The sequence below is a fragment of the Canis aureus genome, chromosome 36, assembly GCF_053574225.1.
Source record: "Canis aureus isolate CA01 chromosome 36, VMU_Caureus_v.1.0, whole genome shotgun sequence".
NCBI lineage: Eukaryota > Metazoa > Chordata > Mammalia > Carnivora > Canidae > Canis > Canis aureus.
This window is the reverse complement of record NC_135646.1, coordinates 29,029,084-29,047,058: the sequence shown is the minus strand read 5'-3', so window position 1 is coordinate 29,047,058 and position 17,975 is coordinate 29,029,084. Positions and strand designations below refer to the sequence as shown.

At 45.0% G+C, this 17,975-nt stretch overlaps 1 protein-coding gene across 5 annotated transcripts in view; it reads left to right on the top strand.

The window, feature by feature from the left end:
- The window catches only part of MYO1B (myosin IB), a 175,682-nt gene extending 171,020 nt beyond the window's left edge, over positions 1-4,662 (top strand). For all 5 annotated transcript variants that reach the window (XM_077885398.1, XM_077885400.1, XM_077885399.1 and 2 more), the window contains one exon: positions 3,383-4,662. In XM_077885398.1, coding sequence (XP_077741524.1) covers positions 3,383-3,506 — 124 coding nt within the window. In that variant the 3' untranslated portion in view covers positions 3,507-4,662. The remainder of the gene's footprint in view (positions 1-3,382) is intronic.
- Positions 4,663-17,975: the final 13,313 nt, after the last annotated feature.

Genomic DNA, 17,975 nt, shown 5'->3' with positions numbered 1-17,975 from the left:
TCTATTTCACTTCTTTCTAAAAGTCTTTCTAAAATAAACTCATACCCATCTTTATCCCTCTGTAAGCCACACTAACTCCTTGATGTTTTAGGATTTACAAAACCTTAGGTTCATCGTCTATGCACATTGTACTCTAAGAATGGTGTTTAGACTAGTGGGAAGTTGACCTTTATGTATCCTCTGTGTTGGAACTTGAGGTTTGGACTAACTTTTCTTGTCGTTGGGTCCTTTTTTCAGTAAACAAAGAGTATTAGAGAATAAATATAATGACTAGTCAGGCTGCAGTCAAGATTTTAACTCCTGAGGGCCCATTAGAACTTTAAACTCCCTTTAGCTGAAATGTTTCATAGCTTGGGATGCAGGGCTTCTGTTCTGGTGCAAACTGGTAATTCCCACCAATCCTGGGAAGATCCTGTGTGTCCCAGAAGCAGGAGCTCCTTGGTGTGTGGTTGAAGCAGCCTCAGGGTTGGCTCCCTACATTAATGAGGCTGTCTTTACAGAGAAAGTCACATCAACATCCAGGCCACAAATGATTGCTGCTTTCAAGCATTTCCCAATCTCGTATTGTAGGAACACCGCCCCCGCTGTAAAGAAAGTATTCGCTGGTGAAAATGCACAATCTTTCTTTACTACCGCTCTTCCCAGATATGCCGTCTTGTTGCACATCATGCCTCTCCCGAGAGGCTGGGCGGGATAGCGCGAGCCGCGTTGCTCCTACATAAGCAACCACAGAACCCCTTTGGTGGTTCTCACAGTTTTTGTGTGGGGCACATGATTATGGGATCGTTTGTTTGTGGGGGCAGAGACTGGCCTTGTCGCAGAGAGGGGTACGATGTTCTGGATGTGTCAGCTTTCAGTACACACCCTTGTGTGAGTGCCAGTTTGCAGGGTGGCTGTGCGAAGAAAACAAGACATTTGGTAGCATGGTAAACCAATCCATAGCACCTTTCTTTCTCCAATTCCTAATTGTCGGTTGGTTTCATAGAAACAAAATAACAGACGAAACCCCGCCTGGCACTTGTGGGCACCTGCCTACCCAGGTGGGGAGCTGTGGCCGAGCAGGGGCTGAGGTAGCCTTAGTTTCATGACCCTTAGAGCTCGTAAGCAGGGATTATACACCTCCTTGGAGACCATTTTAAATTTAAACAGAATTTTACAAAGTCATGGGCGGGGAGTGCCCATGATGTATGTTTTTCAGCCCGAAGTGGCTTTAATCCATTTCACTGCCAACTCTACAGATTAGCATATAAACAGCGTGCAGTTCAGCGACCTACGCCTTCCTCACAAGTGTGACCTTTTCAGAAGAGAAGTAATTATTTTAACAAACCCAGTCTCTGTGGTCATGATGGAAAAACTGGATGTCAGTTTCCAGGAGGAGAGTCAAAGTCCTATTTACTCCTTAGAGCCGTTTTAACCTAAGTTGTAATTCCTAGTCCTTAAACTCTCAAACTTTTCAGTCCATAAATAGATTGCATTTTAAGGATGACCTTCAACGAAATGTATAATATTTCTAAAAAAAATTCCTAAAAACGAAGTCCAGAATGTGTTGAAAAATACCAAAGTGAATTTGTTCTATTAAAGATTTTAAGTGTGTGCATTTATATGTACATGTATGCACACTTACACACAGAGAGACATAGATATATATCATTTTAACTTACACAGTTGTTTTTGTGAATATTTTAAATCAGAACAAATCATCTAAATTCTTTCTGCTGTGAAGTTCTAATGCATTCAACACTGTTGTTTGCTGGAGAATGAATCTCTGAGTACATGTCCATACTGTGGGCCATGCTTCAGTTTTCTATTCTGTGAAATAGACATAAATAATATTACTTGCCTCATAAGATTATTTTAAAGTTGCATTAATATAAGTAGCCGACTAGGAACAGCGCTTGGTGCATGATAAATACCCAGTACACCTTCACTATTATTGTTGTTTCCGGAGTGAATTGCCTCATGAATCGTGAACGTGAAGACAGCCAATGCTAAAGTTACAGGAAGAGAACCCCCTCTGCTTTATTAAACTAAAAGTAGTCAGATGTCAAAAGATTCGATTTCTTAAATGTGTGTATTGGCATTAGATTCAAAAGGTGCTTTCTTTCTTTGAGGCACCTAGATACTGGTGTGTATTATCTATGATGCGATTTTGGAATTATAACCCTGTTATTCAGTGACTGCAGTTGTGAAGAAACAGCCCATTTAGAAGCTCGGAAGTCCTATCCCATTAAACCAGCTGATAAATCAGGAGCTTCCGTGTCACATTTCACTCCAGTAGATAATGTTTGCGAAGCACGACACAGAGACTAATGTGTACACAACAGAGCTGTTCTGATGTTTGCTGTTGTGGTGGATCCAGGGAGCATGTGATCTATCACATCGTTGTTGGGGTGACTCAGCTACATGCCAGCAACTCAGAAAACCGTGCCCTGAGAGGCATACTGGAAACATGATGCCACTGTACTGACTCTTATGGTGGAGAGAAGAACGCTAGCTTTGAGGTAGGACGGCCTGGGTTCTGGACCAGCCGTGCCACTCTCCTGCCTCTGCAGGGATGCCAGCCTTGCGGGTGGGGACCTCACTGCAAACGTAAGGTGTCGCTCACGGCCGTCACCCGGGGGAAGGCGGTATGTTTGTGGAAGGAACGTGTGATGAATAATCTTGTGGACAGACACTTGATCCCTGATGGTCTGTGAAAGGAAAGATTTGGACTAGAATATGGTTTCCGTGATGTAGCACATGTATTTCTGGTAGGGTAAGAGGTGGCTTTGGGTGTACACTGATAGAGCTCATAAATTTTATAGCTTTACATAGATATTTTTTAATATCTATTTAATGGATATTTAAAAACCTAAGGGGCAGGTCAAGCTGGTGATTTTATTATTCTTCCATATTTTGAGTATGTTTATTTATTTACGGTAGAAACAACAATTAGCATAGCATGTGGACATGATAAGAATTGTTCAGGAAATAGGTGAGGAGCCAGTGTTTGGAAATCACAGTCTGGAGGGTCTCTAGACCCCTTTCCTGACATTTTTCAGTTCATTTTCTCAAATTGTTGATAATTTCATAGGACACGCCCCCCCACCCCCACCCCACTTATATGTTCTCTATGCAAAAATGGAGAGAAATAGGAGAATAGCGTGTTGGTCTTCCCATGTGAAACGTGGAAATAGTTCTTTTTAGCCCTTCTTACCGGAACACGGTGAGTTAATGAACTTCGGTTTCCTTGGGGCCAAGTGGTGACTGAAGGAAGTGCTGATGGGAAGTGGGAATACTCGTCAAGGTCAATATCCACCAGGGAACAAAAGTTCATGCTAGCGTCATCATCCACTGCCCCATGTGTACTTTTCTTATAATTTGTCCTCTTCTTTTCCTGTAGGTTCCTGGTGCAGTTCAGACAGGATAAAGTATGTGTGAAGTTTATTCAGGGCAACCAGAAAAATGGGAGTGTCCCAACGTGCAAACGAAAAAACAACCGTCTCCTTGAAGTGGCTGTTCCTTAACTGGCTCCTCCTCTCTGCTTTCACGGACTCATTTCCTTGTAATAGTGCAATTTTGTTTTGTTTTGTTTGGGGTTCATTGTATGTTTGGGGATTGCCAAAGGCCAATACTGTTAGAGACCCTTGGCAAAATAAAAATATTTGACTAATCAATTTTTATTATTGGAATAGTTTTAACCCTTAAAATATACAAGCTGTCCTGGGACAGGATTATAGAAGCTAACGGTGTCTGTGCCATGTCCTGTGTGCTCTTTGTTTAGCCATCATGTTAGTTCGGTGTACCCAAGATCAACGTATTACTCATAAATCGTTATTATTTCTAAGTAGAGGAAATGGTCCCAAGGGTTAGTGCATCCGTTCATCAGGTATTTGTTGAGGGCCTGCTCTTTGCCAGGCGCTGTGCTGGATGACACGAAGCTGGTTAGGAAGGCTCTCGCTTTCCAGGCCGTGGCATCCTGGCTGACTTGCGCGGCCTTTACTAGTGCGAAGAGAGGTTGAAGACCTTGAAACCCAGACAGTAAATGTTGCTGATGGCCAGCGTTATTCCAAATCCTGCGGTGTGACCTTTGACAAATACACTTAAATAAGGGCTGGTCCTAGAGAGTAGAAATATATGACCCAGCAAAATGCCTCTTCGAGTGGTTTCTACTTGAAAAGAGAAAACTGACATTTGAACAGGACTTTCAATTTGTCTGGATCTTGTCGTTGCTTTTAACAGTAGAAAACAAGTCATTCTTATTGTAGAAAAAGTGACAGAAGTAGTCCGGTAAGATTATATTTTCCTGTTTCTGGTAAACCTCATCTATGATCCTACATAGGCCAATATTTTAAACAGTGAAAGCAGTCAAGGGCTGAAAGCCTTTCAGAGAGCGGCAAGCATTCTGTACGACGTGCAATAATCATCCAAGATCTTTTTTGAAAGTTTTATTTATAATACACATTTTGTATGAAAGAGGTGATTGGTACAGGGTGCATATTGTAGTGAAGGATCAAAATTGTTCATGTTAATTTGCAGGACTTTTTTGTTTTTTCAAACTTACAATAAGGATTCATTTTGGAAACAACATTTTAAACTTTGGAATCAAACTGTTTCTTATTCGGGAGGATAATGTATATACATTGGTATGTTAAATAATAAAACCGCTCTAATTTGGTGCCATTTCCTGGATCACAGCTGTATTTTTGTATTTCAGGCTGTTTTCTCATGGCGTGTGTCAATGTCCTCTATCGCACCGAAAGGCTTTGTCGTTCAAACGTTGTGTATTTTTTGTGTCACTGAATTTCACTGACTTTTTATAAATCAGAACCATTCACTGAAAGTATTTTGGGGGGGACTTTCTTCTTATTTTTGTACTTAAAAAAAATTGCTCCCAAAAAGAAATTCTCAGAAGCCTTTGTGTTTACTGGTGCAGGTAGAGGGTAGCCTTACTTTCTCTCAGTTTTCTGCAACATGCAGCTAGAATGGTAGATTGGTAGTTCCTGAAATAGGTGAGTAGAAATTTGGAACTGAGAGGTGTTTTTAAAAAAATATTTTTTTAAGTATGTAATACATTCACGCTGTTCAATGTGCAACTATAAACAGAAATACAGTGCAAATTCTCCATCCCATCACTCCCCCACCTGCTCAGTTCCTGTGCCCCCCAAATTAACCACTGTTTTCGTTTCTGTGCTGCTTTATGCCTATGCTTCCAAAACAAAATAAAAATATAGATTCTTATCTCCTGCTGTAGTAGACAAAAGCTAATACTCTATAGACTCTGTTCTTTGTCTTTTTTGTTCTATGCTCTTTTTTTTTTTTTTTTTTTTTTTTTACTGTGGCACAGTCTTCTCTTACCTGGATGCATTAATCCAGTTCCCTCCTGCTCATCATTGGGTTGTTTCCTTAATGCAAAGTTAAGTCCAGGACAGAAAGGACCAATACACCAACAGATCGACTTGTTAAATTTTCCCATTTGCCGATGTTCATTATGATGATAGCAACAACAGCCATCAGCAGCAATACATTTCCCAGAGTTTAATTTCATTAGAGAAGCCATTTAATCTCAAACTTTGTGGTAGGAGTTCTGTAAGGATTTAAAAATATCTCTACAAAGTAGTTTTAAATGACAGTGTTTTTGCATATAATCCATCACTTCTAGTGTTGTCATTGAAATACTCGAAATAATTTTTGGTCATGAAATTCCAAGTGGGTTGTGACTTGACTTGAAAAAGTTTTTCCAAATCTTAGCAAGAAAGCTTCCTTAGGCACCAAGATGAAATGTGTCTCCTCGGAGTATCCTAAACCAAGTTCGCCAGCTGGAGAGAGAGTCCTTGAACAGTACAGATTGGAAGTGAGAGCTCTTAAATGTTTTTGATACATGTAGTGATGCCTCCTTACCCCCCCCCCACCTCTTTTTAAAGAATATTTTTATTTATTTATTTATTTTTTATTTTTTTTTTTATTTTTTGAATATTTTTATTTAAATTCAATTAACAAGGGCACTTGGTTGGCTCAGCAGTTGAGCGTCTGCCTTTGGCTCAGGTCGTGATCCCAGGGTCCTGGGATTGAGTCCCACATTGGGCTCCCTGCATGGAGCCTGCTTCTCCCTCTGCCTACATCTTTGCCTCTCTCTGTGTGTCTCTCATGAACAAATAAATAAAATATTTTTAAAAATAAATTCTGTTAACATATAATATATTATTAGTTTCAGAAGTAGAGTTCAGTGAGTCATCAGTCTTATATAACACCCAGTGCTCATTACATCATGTGCCCTCCTTAATGTCCATTATCCAGTTACTCCACCCACCACCCCCTCCCTGCCTCCTTTTTTTTCCATACGGAGCAAATGCTAGTGATTAAGGTAAATGTCCTTGCTGAGAGCAATTATTTTGAGATTTTCAGCTCAGAATATTTAAGCTCTGGTTTTCAATCATGAGCTTAGAGTTGGGCCAAAATCACAAGGAAAGCTTGTTTTTAAAACACAACCAAACAACTGCGCAGATTCCTGGGCCCTACCCCTTCCCCACTGAATCGGAATCTCCAGGACAGAGTTTGAAAACAGGCACTTAAAATCACCAGGTAATGAAGCATATTACAGTTTGAGAACCAGCAAGGAAAATACCAGAGCTTCTCTGTGGCTACACAGCCATCTGCCTTAACGGGTCCTCTGGGAGGGATTCTGATGCACGCCCTCGGGTCTCAGAACTGGCCTGGAGCGTCTCTGTAGCTGCACAGTGCGTCGCGGGCCAGACTGCCACTGCTGCCCACCCGGTGCCTGACTGGACGTCACCGTGGCATTGCCCAATGGGATGGGCGAGCAGCCAATACCTCTTCATCTTTGAATCTCTGCCACTGTCCTGCAATGGAGAATCAAAATATCGGTGCCCCTGCAGATCCCCTGCCTTCTCTGGCTCGGTCACCACGCCGCTGCCCAATCCCTAGAGTGACTTGTAGGTCTAGGCGAAGAGATGTTGTGCTTGAAAAAGGTGACCAGGTAATGAGCACCAAAAATCAGACCGTGATCATGCCACGTTTGCAGCATGACTGACACTCTACCCTTGACTCTGACTTCCAGCTCCCGCGGGGCAAGAAGGGAAGGTGGGAAAGCTACTCTAGAATAGCCTGGTTCCCGCTGGGGATTCCCCAATCTTGGAATAATAACCTGGACGCAGGACTCGTGTAAAGCCATCAGCTCGAGTTTGAAAACCTTTCCTCATACCCCAGGGGTTGCGGGGTGTGTCTGTGGTCCCAAAGCGCCAGGCCCGAGAGTTCTGAGAACCATAGGCATGTCCTCAGCATCAGGATTTGGCTGGAATCTAGCAGGATAAAGGGCTTCACTGTGCCATCTCAATTAGTATGCTGAGCGAGAACTCTCAAATTCATGTAATTAAGTATAGTTACGGTAATTAGAATATGGCTCAAAGTCCTTAGCCTAGATAGGATAGACGACAACGTCTGTTTTATTCGCTGTTTCTCCCGGAAGAGGCAAGGTGTTTAGGTTTACTGACCTATCCGAGTAACGAGCACTCTTTAGAGTGGCATATACTGCTGGGGAAGGGTTTTGTGGATTCCTAATGTAAACCATTATTAAGTTTTTACGAGAAGGCATCGTAGTAAGAGCCTTGTGTGGTCAAGCTGGGTGTGGTTTTCCCGCTGACGACTGCATCCACTCAGGAGCAGGGGATGAAAAGGAAGAGAACGAAGGACAGTGGTTCTGCTCCTCTTTCCTCCCAGTGGGAAAAACAGCTGTAAGTTTCCGTTGTCGTTTGGAGACCCGCTGTTGAGTTCATCTGGCAGCACTGGGGGGCTCCCCGGGTCTCCCTGTAACGGCTCCGGGACAAGCCGTCCGTCCGTTCTCAGGCCCTGGGCTGGCTGCCCCTCGGGGAGCCACCGCTTGACAAGCTGGTGCTTCCTTCCTGGTTTCATCAGCTCCTATTCCAATAGCCACTCAGTAGAAAATTAATTGTTTTTGAGTTGGTTTCCTGCAAATCTTGGAATTGTTTGCCTCATTCTCTTTGGTTTGAAGATCATTTTCAAAATCTGGAGTTAATCACAGAGCAGCATAAACCACAATCTCTTCCTCATTAACTTTTTTTTTGCTGCCATGGTGGCCAGGTCTCCACTGCTCAGCTCCATAAAATTCAACAAAAATCTAACTACGTAACCAAGGAAAACAGTGTCCGCTTCTCAGCATTTAAGGAGGAAACTGGGAACAGAATTTAATTCCATATTCACCCAAAGGCCTGGCAACACTGAGTGAAAGAAACCGATCAACCAGCCACCTTGTTTCACTTAAGTTTTCTTTTGTCAGGTCTTGAAATATATTGGACCTGCTACATTCTAGTAGCTTTAGATGGATAACATGATGATTCGATATACGTGTACATGGTGAAAGGATTGCCACCATAACATCCGTCACCTCGTATAGCTGTAATCTTTTTTCTTCTGTTGAGAACATTTAAGATGACCCCCAAAATCGTTCATTATTTTATACTCACCCCAACCTTTATTTTCTCTTTGCTCCTTTTCTTTCTTCCTTTTTCTCACTATTAACAGGCCTGGCATATTCTCTTTAAAAACATATATTTTTTTAATGACATACACAAATACATGTACACATACCAGAAACATACCTATCAAAGAATTTTTACAAGGTAAACACTTCCATGTAACTAGCACCCCAAACAAGTCCCCACGAAAGCAGCTTTCTCTGGTTTTCTAGTACCATATATTAGTTTTGTCCTTATTTTGTTTTGGGGTATTATTCTTGCAATGTTATTTATTTTTGCTTCATATAGAGGGAATCATACACTATATGCTCTTCCTTCTGGCCTTTTGCATTCAGCATTGTAACTGTGAAAGTCACTCGCTTTGCCTGTAGCTAGTTGGTTCTGCCTGTAGAACGCTTCGTGGTGTAGGTAGGCTGCAATTTCCTGTTGACGGGGCATTTCCCTGTGATGCATGGCGCTGCTGCAGACATCCTTGTACACTTGTACCTGTTGGGAACTATCTGCCCACATACCCACTGGATATAGACTAAAGCCGCGGGGTCATAGGGGACGCTTACGTCCACCTTTAGTAGATTCCATCCAACTGACTTCCAAAGGTCCTGTCACAGTTGACAACCCCACCGGCAGTGTGGGGGTTGCCCTTGCTCTCCATCCCTGCCCCACCTGATACTGTCAGTCTTTACTTTTGGTCCATCTGATGATCTTAGCTTTATTTATTTAAAAAAAATTTTTTTTAAATTTTATTTATTCATGAGAGAGAGAGAGGCAGAGACCCAGGCAGAGGGAGAAGCAGGCTCCATGCAGGGAGCCCAACGTGGGACATGATCCCGGGTCTCCAGGATCAGGCCCTGGGCTGAAGGCGGCGCTAAACCGCTGGGCCACTAGGGCTGCCCGGATCTTAGCTTTAATTTGCATTTTCCTGATGACTCCTGAGCTCCAATACCTTTTCAGTATTAATAATTTGCATATCATCTTTTGTGAGGTACCTATTCGAGTAGTTTGCCTTTTTTTCCCCCCCACTGGGATTGTCTTTTTCATTTTGATTTGTAGTTCTATTTTGGAGATGAGACCTTTAGCAGATACGCGTGTGGCACATATCTTCTCGGTCTCTGGTTACCTTTTCACTGTCTTATCAGTGCCTTTGGATGAATATCCATCATGGTTTTGTGTAGTTGGGTTCACCAGTTCTTTGCTTTATGGTTCATACATTTTGCTTCCTGTTGAAGAAATATTTGTTTGCTCAAGGTTATGAAGATATTCGTGGTTTCTTTCAGAAGTTTTATTGTTTTGCCTTTCATATTTAGCTCTTTAGTCTACTGGATTTTTTTTTTTTTGAATGGTATAAAGTAGGGAGTCATGATTCTTTCCTTTCCCACATGGACAGCCAGTGGACCTGGCACCTTTTACCAAAAAGGCCATCCTTGCCCCATTGCACTGTTTCTAGATTCTCTATTCTATTAGATTCCCTTTGTGTCTGTAGTAAACCGTGTTCTCACAGCTCTGGAACACGTTGGCATGGTCATTTAAAAGCGAAATTCACAACTCAGAGGTCCTAAACTCTTGTGAAAACAGGGAGTAAAGCATTAAAACTGATAAATACACATTCAGGTATTTGGAATAGCAATAGTTCATCAGAGTCCTGAAAATATGAACATAGAGTCAGCTCTTTTCTGGAGCCGCAGGGCTTTGGGCATGGGAATTCCTAATGGGATCATGTGGGGAGAGTATTAAATATTTCCCTGAAGTAAGTAAACTTCCAATTTTACGTGCTATTTTGGTTTTCCATTGACGCAATAGTTTCTATCCACATTACTAATTATCCCCACTTTAAGTCTTCCCTCAAATCTTCATAAAATTACTATCTTACCAGAATGCATGTGAATATTTCCTTTTGTTTTCAGGTAGGACTGTGATCCTCAGATGCAGTTCCTTTGGTGGTGAGAGAACTCCGATGGTTTTTCTAGTTCCTTAACAAGGTTTTACACTATTTTCACAGTTTTTTACAACTGGTGATCCCGTGCGATAATAGTTTACAGATGAGACCAGATGGTACCAGAAGTGAAATCCTTTTGTAGTGGTCTCACACTTCTTTAAATTAAAAACCGTTTCTAATAATTTCCTGCCATCACCCAATCCCTTGTGTGCCGTTAGGAGCTAAATTTGCCTTTTCTAAGATGCTCGTTACAAATTCAGCTTTCCTGAAGTTGAAATTTTAAAGGACAGAGAGGAACACCACCGAAAAGGCATTTAGTACCGCGTTTTTCAGTAGCATGAACGGCATCTGCATCTTTTCTTTCCATGACGGGCAAATTGTAGGCAACGGGAAACAAGTTTACCTTCCATCTTCTATGCAACAGTAAAAACCAATTGCCTGGAAAGGTGCTAGGGTCTTGTCTGTAAGTCAAATAGAAAATAAGTTTGCATCAGTCTAAGCTCCCACACACAGGGGACACCACAGGATTGGTGCAGCATTGCATAGTAGAAAAAAAATGTTTTTCATCTAGAAACCTGAAAGAAGTTCACCTACAAATTCAGCCTGCCTTTTTTTTTTAATTTTTATTTATTTATGATAGTCACACAGAGAGAGAGAGAGAGAGGCAGAGACACAGGCAGAGGGAGCCCAGCCTGCCTTTCTTATTCAGTAACATAACGTATATGGTGATACTGCCATTCGGGTGTCTTTTTTTTTTTTTTTTTTTAAGAAACTATTTCCAACATCAGTATTTATTAAATCTATGTATACATCATTATTTATTTGTGATATTGAATATGACTGCTACATTTTCAAGATTTGCCTTTCTCAGGTGTACATTCTTTTTCTTTAAGTTTGAATGTAAATTCCACTTGGTTGACATGCCATGTAAAATTCGTTCCAGGTGAATAATAGTGACTCAGCACTTCCATACAACGCCTGGGGCTCATCACTACAAACGCTCTCCTGAAGTCCTCACTTCTAGTAGGGGGCAGTGCAGCGTCCTATTTAAGCAGAGTAATCAAGTCTGACTCGCCTGGTCTCACCCCTAAAAATGAGCTGACTGTTAATTTCCTAAAGTTTGAAACCGCTTTCAGACTAGAAGCTCGCAGACTAGGAGACTGTATCTATCGGATTTGACTCCACTGTTTCATTCAAATCAAAGTACTAGAAATACTTTCTGATGGGGGAAAATCAGGAAGTTTCTATTCAGGTGACCCACCTGACCATTTTTGAGAGTCAAGTTCAAAAAGGGCTTTTCAAGTTGAATGCTCCCAACGTACCATTTGCACAAGTGGCGAAAGAACTTACACGTATTTTGAGCATTATTGTGTAGAGTTTGAGTGACTGTAAACAAAAATGAAAAGGAAGCTATTCTTAGGTATTTTGGTATTTGTTTCTGTCGGCAAACACCTCCACTTTCGTGTAGTTTTGAATATGAACAAGGCAGAAAGTTCTTACGTCTGGGTACTTTCACAGACAGGCTTGGCATGAGTTAAGGTAGGGATCCAGAAAATGGCAACAGTTGGAATTTAGTCTTTGTGATGATCTTGGATTGTTTGGTAACAGCTGTCTTTACTTCCTCGCACAATTTAGACTTGGATCCGAAAAAGAAATGGGATCTGGTAACAGTAAATGAAAAGCACTTGGGAGCTGTTGCTGAAACATTATAAAAGGGGAAGGAAATCCACCCACCAATTTGTTCTTCCCACTTGGAAAAAAAAAACCCACAGGTGAAGATGCCATGTGTGGTGTCTTGAACTGCCATCAGGCCATGCCAGACACAAAGTTGGTTTGCGAGTATTTATTTCAGGAGTGTGCCCTGATACCTATAGATGTAGACACACCATTCATAGCAAAAACAAACAACAGCAACAACAACAACAAAGCCATTTGTGAAGGTCACATGTGGCTGATTAGGAAGATTGATACAGGTCTGCTCAAAAGTCATCATTAAACTGTGGAAGGAGCCTCGGTGTCCATCGAAAGATGAGTGGATAAAGAAGATGTGGTTTATGTATACAATGGAATATTCCTCAGCCATTAGAAACGACAAATACCCACCATTTGTTTCAACGTGGATGGAACTTGAGGGTATTATGCTGAGTGAAATAAGTCAATCGGAGAAGGACAAACATTATATGGTCTCATTCATTTGGGGAATATAAATAATAGTGAAAGGGAATAGAGGGGAAGGGAGAAGAAATGGGTAGGAAATACCAGAAAGGGAGACAAAATATGAAAGACTCCTAACTCTGGGAAACGAACTGGGGTGGTGGAAGGGGAGGATGGCGGGGGATGGGGGGTGACTGGGTGGCGGGATGAGCACTGGGGGTTATTCTGTATGTTGACAAATTGAACACCGATAAAAAATAAATTTATTTAAAAAAATGTCAGAGATCCCTGGGTGGCGCAGCGGTTTGGCGCCTGCCTTTGGCCCAGGGCGCGATCCTGGAGACCCGGGATCGAATCCCACGTCGGGCTCCCGGTGCATGGAGCCTGCTTCTCCCTCTGCCTCTCTCTCTCTCTCTCTCTCTCTCTCTGTGACTATCATAAATAAATAAAAATTTAAAAAAAAAACTAAAAAAAAAAATGTCATCATTAGCCACATGGTTGCCTCTTGTCTCCCAAACAAACCTACCTTTGAATATATCTCTGAGGCAACACTGCGTCTTTTAAAATGTGTTCTGCTGAGACATGGTACATTCTAGTAATAGGAACTGCTCTTTATTGAGGGTAGAGGTTTTGATTTTTCCAGTTTTGTCACGGAGTCCTATTCCGATGTGATCGATCACTTATTTTCCACCACCTCCCCATTTGTTCTTTTCAATATATTCAATATTCAGTTATAGAGTGCTTTTCAAACCGAAATCAGAGCCCTGAATGGGCCATTTTGCTCTTCCTTAGGCTTTGCCTCAACAAGTCTTGTCAAATATGTATCATTAGACGAAATCGCCAGTCAGCGTGGTAGGAACTACACTGCCCTTCAAATGGAGGCACACGGGGCGCGTGTGAAAGGCTGTCCTCTTGACTGAGCCTGCGGAGGCTGAGGATTAAAGTGTCGCTGTCTTCGTCATCTAGGCCGGCTCCCAAGATTTTCCTATATGAAGATCCCTTCTTAATTGTTCACCAACGCTGGCATGTGGTGGCCGGGCTTTTAGAATCTTCTGATTTGGTAAACAACATAATTTATATAAGTGCATGACTTAAGTAAATATGCATTTTCTTAATCATAGTACTTCTCAACGCATTTGCAAAATGGAATCATGTACGTCTGCAAGTCTTATTAATACAGTCAGCAGGCTTGGTTCATGCGGACTCAGATCCCTTAAAAAACTCCAAAGTCTGGGAACTCTGCATCTGCATCCTCCAATCCCTTTGCTTTTACAAATAAGAAAAATCAGGGCCCAGAGAGATTGAGCTACTGCTCTAACGTTTTACAGTCACTGGCAGAACTAGCCTGGAATCTACGTCTTCTGTTTTTTCCGACTCCCCGCCGGCTCCCTTAGCAGCATTAGGGAAAGCCACTCAAACTCCTGTGTTTTCATTTATGAATTTACAGTAGTGGATACTCACGGAAGACGCCGCAAAACAAAAAGTATGCAGGAAAGATGGGACTCCCCCATGGAGAAGCCAAAACTGGCAGCACCTGGCACGTCCGGGTTGTTCCATAAATAGAGCAGATGGAAACACAATGTCTTTCCATAACTAATCCTCCCTCAAGCTTGAAGCTCTCCTTGACCTTCACTCTAGCTATACAGCTGGGTGTTCAAACTTGCTTTTCCCAAGATCATTCCCTACAATAATCCATTGCCCGTCTCCGTCCACTCTCCCCCTCCCGTAACTAGCAGTATTAAGAGCCATCCCTCCGACTCCCCTTCTGCGCCTGTGGACCGTCCCTTTGGCGGGAGGTGGGCACAAACACATGGACTGTTCTCATTTCCTAGGCAAATGTCACGGAAAGAAACTTTCTCCTTTGTGGTTCTAAGGAAAGTAACAGCGACATAAAGGATGAAACACATACTCCCTTGGTCTTCATTCATTCCTTCTAACATTGGAAGAGCTATCTCTAAGCTAATTGAGATGGTCCATCGTCCCAAACCAAATCCTGTCTTTAATGTCGTGAGTATCACTGTCCTGTGGCAGGAACACCCATTCTGGAGACCCTTTGGCATCCTCCTCACGTCCATGAAATTGTGACTTGAGTGGACTCATTTCTTTGTGGAAGAGCCAATAGAGATGTCCAAGGAGGGGCACCGTGCGCCGGGCAGAGCCAACAGACTGAGACGGCCCTCCCCGGGCTACGTGTCCTGCCAGACGAGCCCAGGTCACACTCCTCTGCTGGCTCCGGGAGGGAGGAGGCCACAGCCGAGGTCTCCAACTGCCAGAGAAGCCACGACGCATTCAGATAGTTGGTCTTTTCAAGAAAGGTGCTATTTTAAGCTTGTTTGGTATGGACCATGCGTAAAGTAATGGCATTTAAGTCTGTATGAGACGCGGCGCTTTATTTTAAAGCCCCCCTCCCACCCGGCTGCTAGCAGGGTTAGCTAGCACCCCGGTTACTGCACCAGGGGGTCCAGGTTGAGTTGCGCGAGCCTGAGGTCAGCCAATGCCTCCACCCCCGATAAACCCGTCAGGATGGGCATTTGTACGGATTTGCATGACGTGGACTCCGAGGCCCTCACGTTTTTCATCCTTTAGGAAGAGCATCTTAGAGCAGCTGAGAAGCTCCTGCTGGAGTCGGTCGGTCACCTTGATTCGCACCCGCAGCCCAGGCCCCTGGAGCACACGCTGACTCGTGCTCGCATTTCTTAAGGACAGACCTTCTCTGTCGCTGATCTTGCCCCGTGATTCCTCCCGACTTGTGTCCTCCCCTGTCTCCCTCCCCTCGCAGCTTCCTCGGGACAAGTGTGGACAGGTGCGAAGCCGGCGCCCACCTTCCCGCCCTCGGGGTTTGGCCCTGGAGCAATCATGACATCTCTAAGGAGGGTCGCTCACAATTTTCTCATAAATTAGAAACTCAGAATTTATGATTTCAGCAAATCGATAGTAAGTTGAAGATTCAGGTGGCAGCCGGTGAAACGGGCTGCGGAGGGCAGCTCGGCAGGAGGGCTGCTGCACACAAAGCGCCCCATAAAGGCACCTGGTTCCTCCTCTACGGCAACTCTAGGGAAGCCTGTCCTCTGCTGCAGTAACCCCGTGTTCTCATCTTACCGGTGGAGCTCTGACACCCCGTTTCCGCACCCGAACCCTGGCCCCGGTGCCCTGCACGCAGGGTGGCCCGCAGCCCCGGGTGCCGGCAGTGGGACCGCCTGGCTTCTCCGCGGCAGGGGGCAGACGCCCTGGAAGCCACTTACAGCGAGAGAAACACCAAAGCAGACACAAGCTGTCAGAAATCTTCAAAATAAAATCTATAGAAATGCTAGACTTTCCAGAACATTTCCTAGGAGGAGCATGTTCGTGTTATCCTCGGGGCTAGATGTTGTCACTGAGGGGCACTCTGCACGGCACACTAGGATGGCAGGCTCTTGATTTGAAGAAGTCAGCTATTATTCTCTTCGTTGGCTCTCTTTTATTTTCTAGCCCCCCCCCCCCCCCCCCCAGTAAAATACTTCTGCTGTAGAAGGAGATGAGAATACTGTGATCAGACTTGTCCTCCACACACCGAGGTGTCTTTTCGGGCCCGAGGCTGGACCAGGAGCAGGGCGGCGGTGGCCCAGCCTGTCCCCCAGCGTGAGGCGACAGGGCCTGTGGGCCAGGGACGCGACAGCCACCTGCAGCCGGGGCCGTGAGCAGGACAAGCTTCTGCATCTGCAGAGCCTCACCTCTGCGCACTTGGGATTTGTGGGGAGCAGCTTAGCAGCACCGCCCCAAGGCCTCAGGCATGGGCTGCAGAAGCTGACCCTATAGACTCCTCTCCAGCCAGTTTCTGGCTCCGTTCCCGCAGGGCAGCCCTATTTGAAAGGACAGCTTGAACGTGGCCCGTCCTGACCAAGCAGTGCCGCTCGCAGGGTGTCTGCGTGCTCGCGGCCGACGGAGGGATGCTTCAAGCCTCGAGTGCTTGGCATCCTCGGAAACCACACGGTTCAGGGTCTGAAGCCCAGAGCGCCTGGCCCCATCGTGCTGCAGGTGTGTGCACACCTGTGCACGAGCCCGAGTGGGCGCGGGGAGCCGCCGCCCCCAGGCCACCCTTGCCACGCGCTCCCACTCTCGACCTTGGCCTCACCTGGCAGGTGTTGGCAGGTGTTGGCAGGTGTGGGCCCGCGTCCCACCGGGAAGCGCTGGGGCTGCTCCTGTGCCTGCTGTGCCACGGAGCCGCGTCTTCCCGCTTCCCTGAAAACAACACACTCTGTCGCCCGGAGACCGGAGCACCTGGCTCTCAATTCTACAAGCGCAACACAGAATCCGGCGAGGCCGGCTGGGACCGAATGCGCCTGCTGGACCCAAGGCCCGGACGCCGGGCCCGGGAGGCCACTGCCACCCCCTCCTGCTGCTGGGGGCGCCTAGCTTCGCCGCTGGGGGCCTGCACGGCCCTGGGCCCTTGAGACGGCCGGGACGGGGAAGGGCGACGAGCTGGGACGCCAAGGACGGTGTCGGGAGCGGCGGGCTGGGCGCCTGCCCACTCGGGTGGAAGCGCGGCCTCCAACTCACTAGAGCACTGCTTGGTGCCCCGGGAGCCTCACCTGTCCGCTCCCCATCGGCCCTCCAGGACTCAACGATAAAGGTGATTTTATTAAGTCAAAAGAAATTCGTCTAACTCATAACATTAACTTTTCGGTAAGACCACGCGGGACCTTCCCAAGGGACAAACCATCCTATCTAGTGGACTGCGGTCGTACGTTGCCTCTGTCATCCCCCGCCCGGGGCAGCGTGGCTCCGGCGCGGGGGACATCCCTGGGCGCACCTGCCTCCTCCTGCCCCCCGCCCCCCGCGGTGCCTGGGGCACCTCGTCTCGGCCTGCCCCGGCCTCTGCCTGGTTCAGGCAGCTCCGGGGAGTTTGCCCTCCTCTGCTTGCTTGCACTCAGACTTTCAGCCTTCCTGCCCCTGAGCCTCTCAGTTTTCTCAGAAGAATTATGTTGCTTCTGAATCTTTATGACATTTATGAGCCGAAAATGTGTGCTAATAATGGCTGAATAACTGCCCCTTAGAGCACGCAGCTGTCTTAAATGTTTGCATTCATTGGTGAGGTCCTGCTGTAGGTTTCCTTCTCCCCTCGAAGAGAGGAACTTGGTGAAGACGGAGACTGGTTTTTCTCCTTTTTTAAAAAAAAATATCCCCAGCTTCTATATAGTGGTAGGCACATAGCACATAGATAATAAGTATTTGCTGAATTATTGAACGAAGGGATGAATGCAGTATTTACTGAGCACCTATTATATACCTGATACTGGTCTAGGTGCTGGGAATACAATGACAAAGAAAATAGGCAAATCAAAGCTCCTGAGGCTTATATTCTAACTGAAAAGTGCATCAGATTACCTTCATTTAAGTTAAAAAAGAAAAAAAAAAGC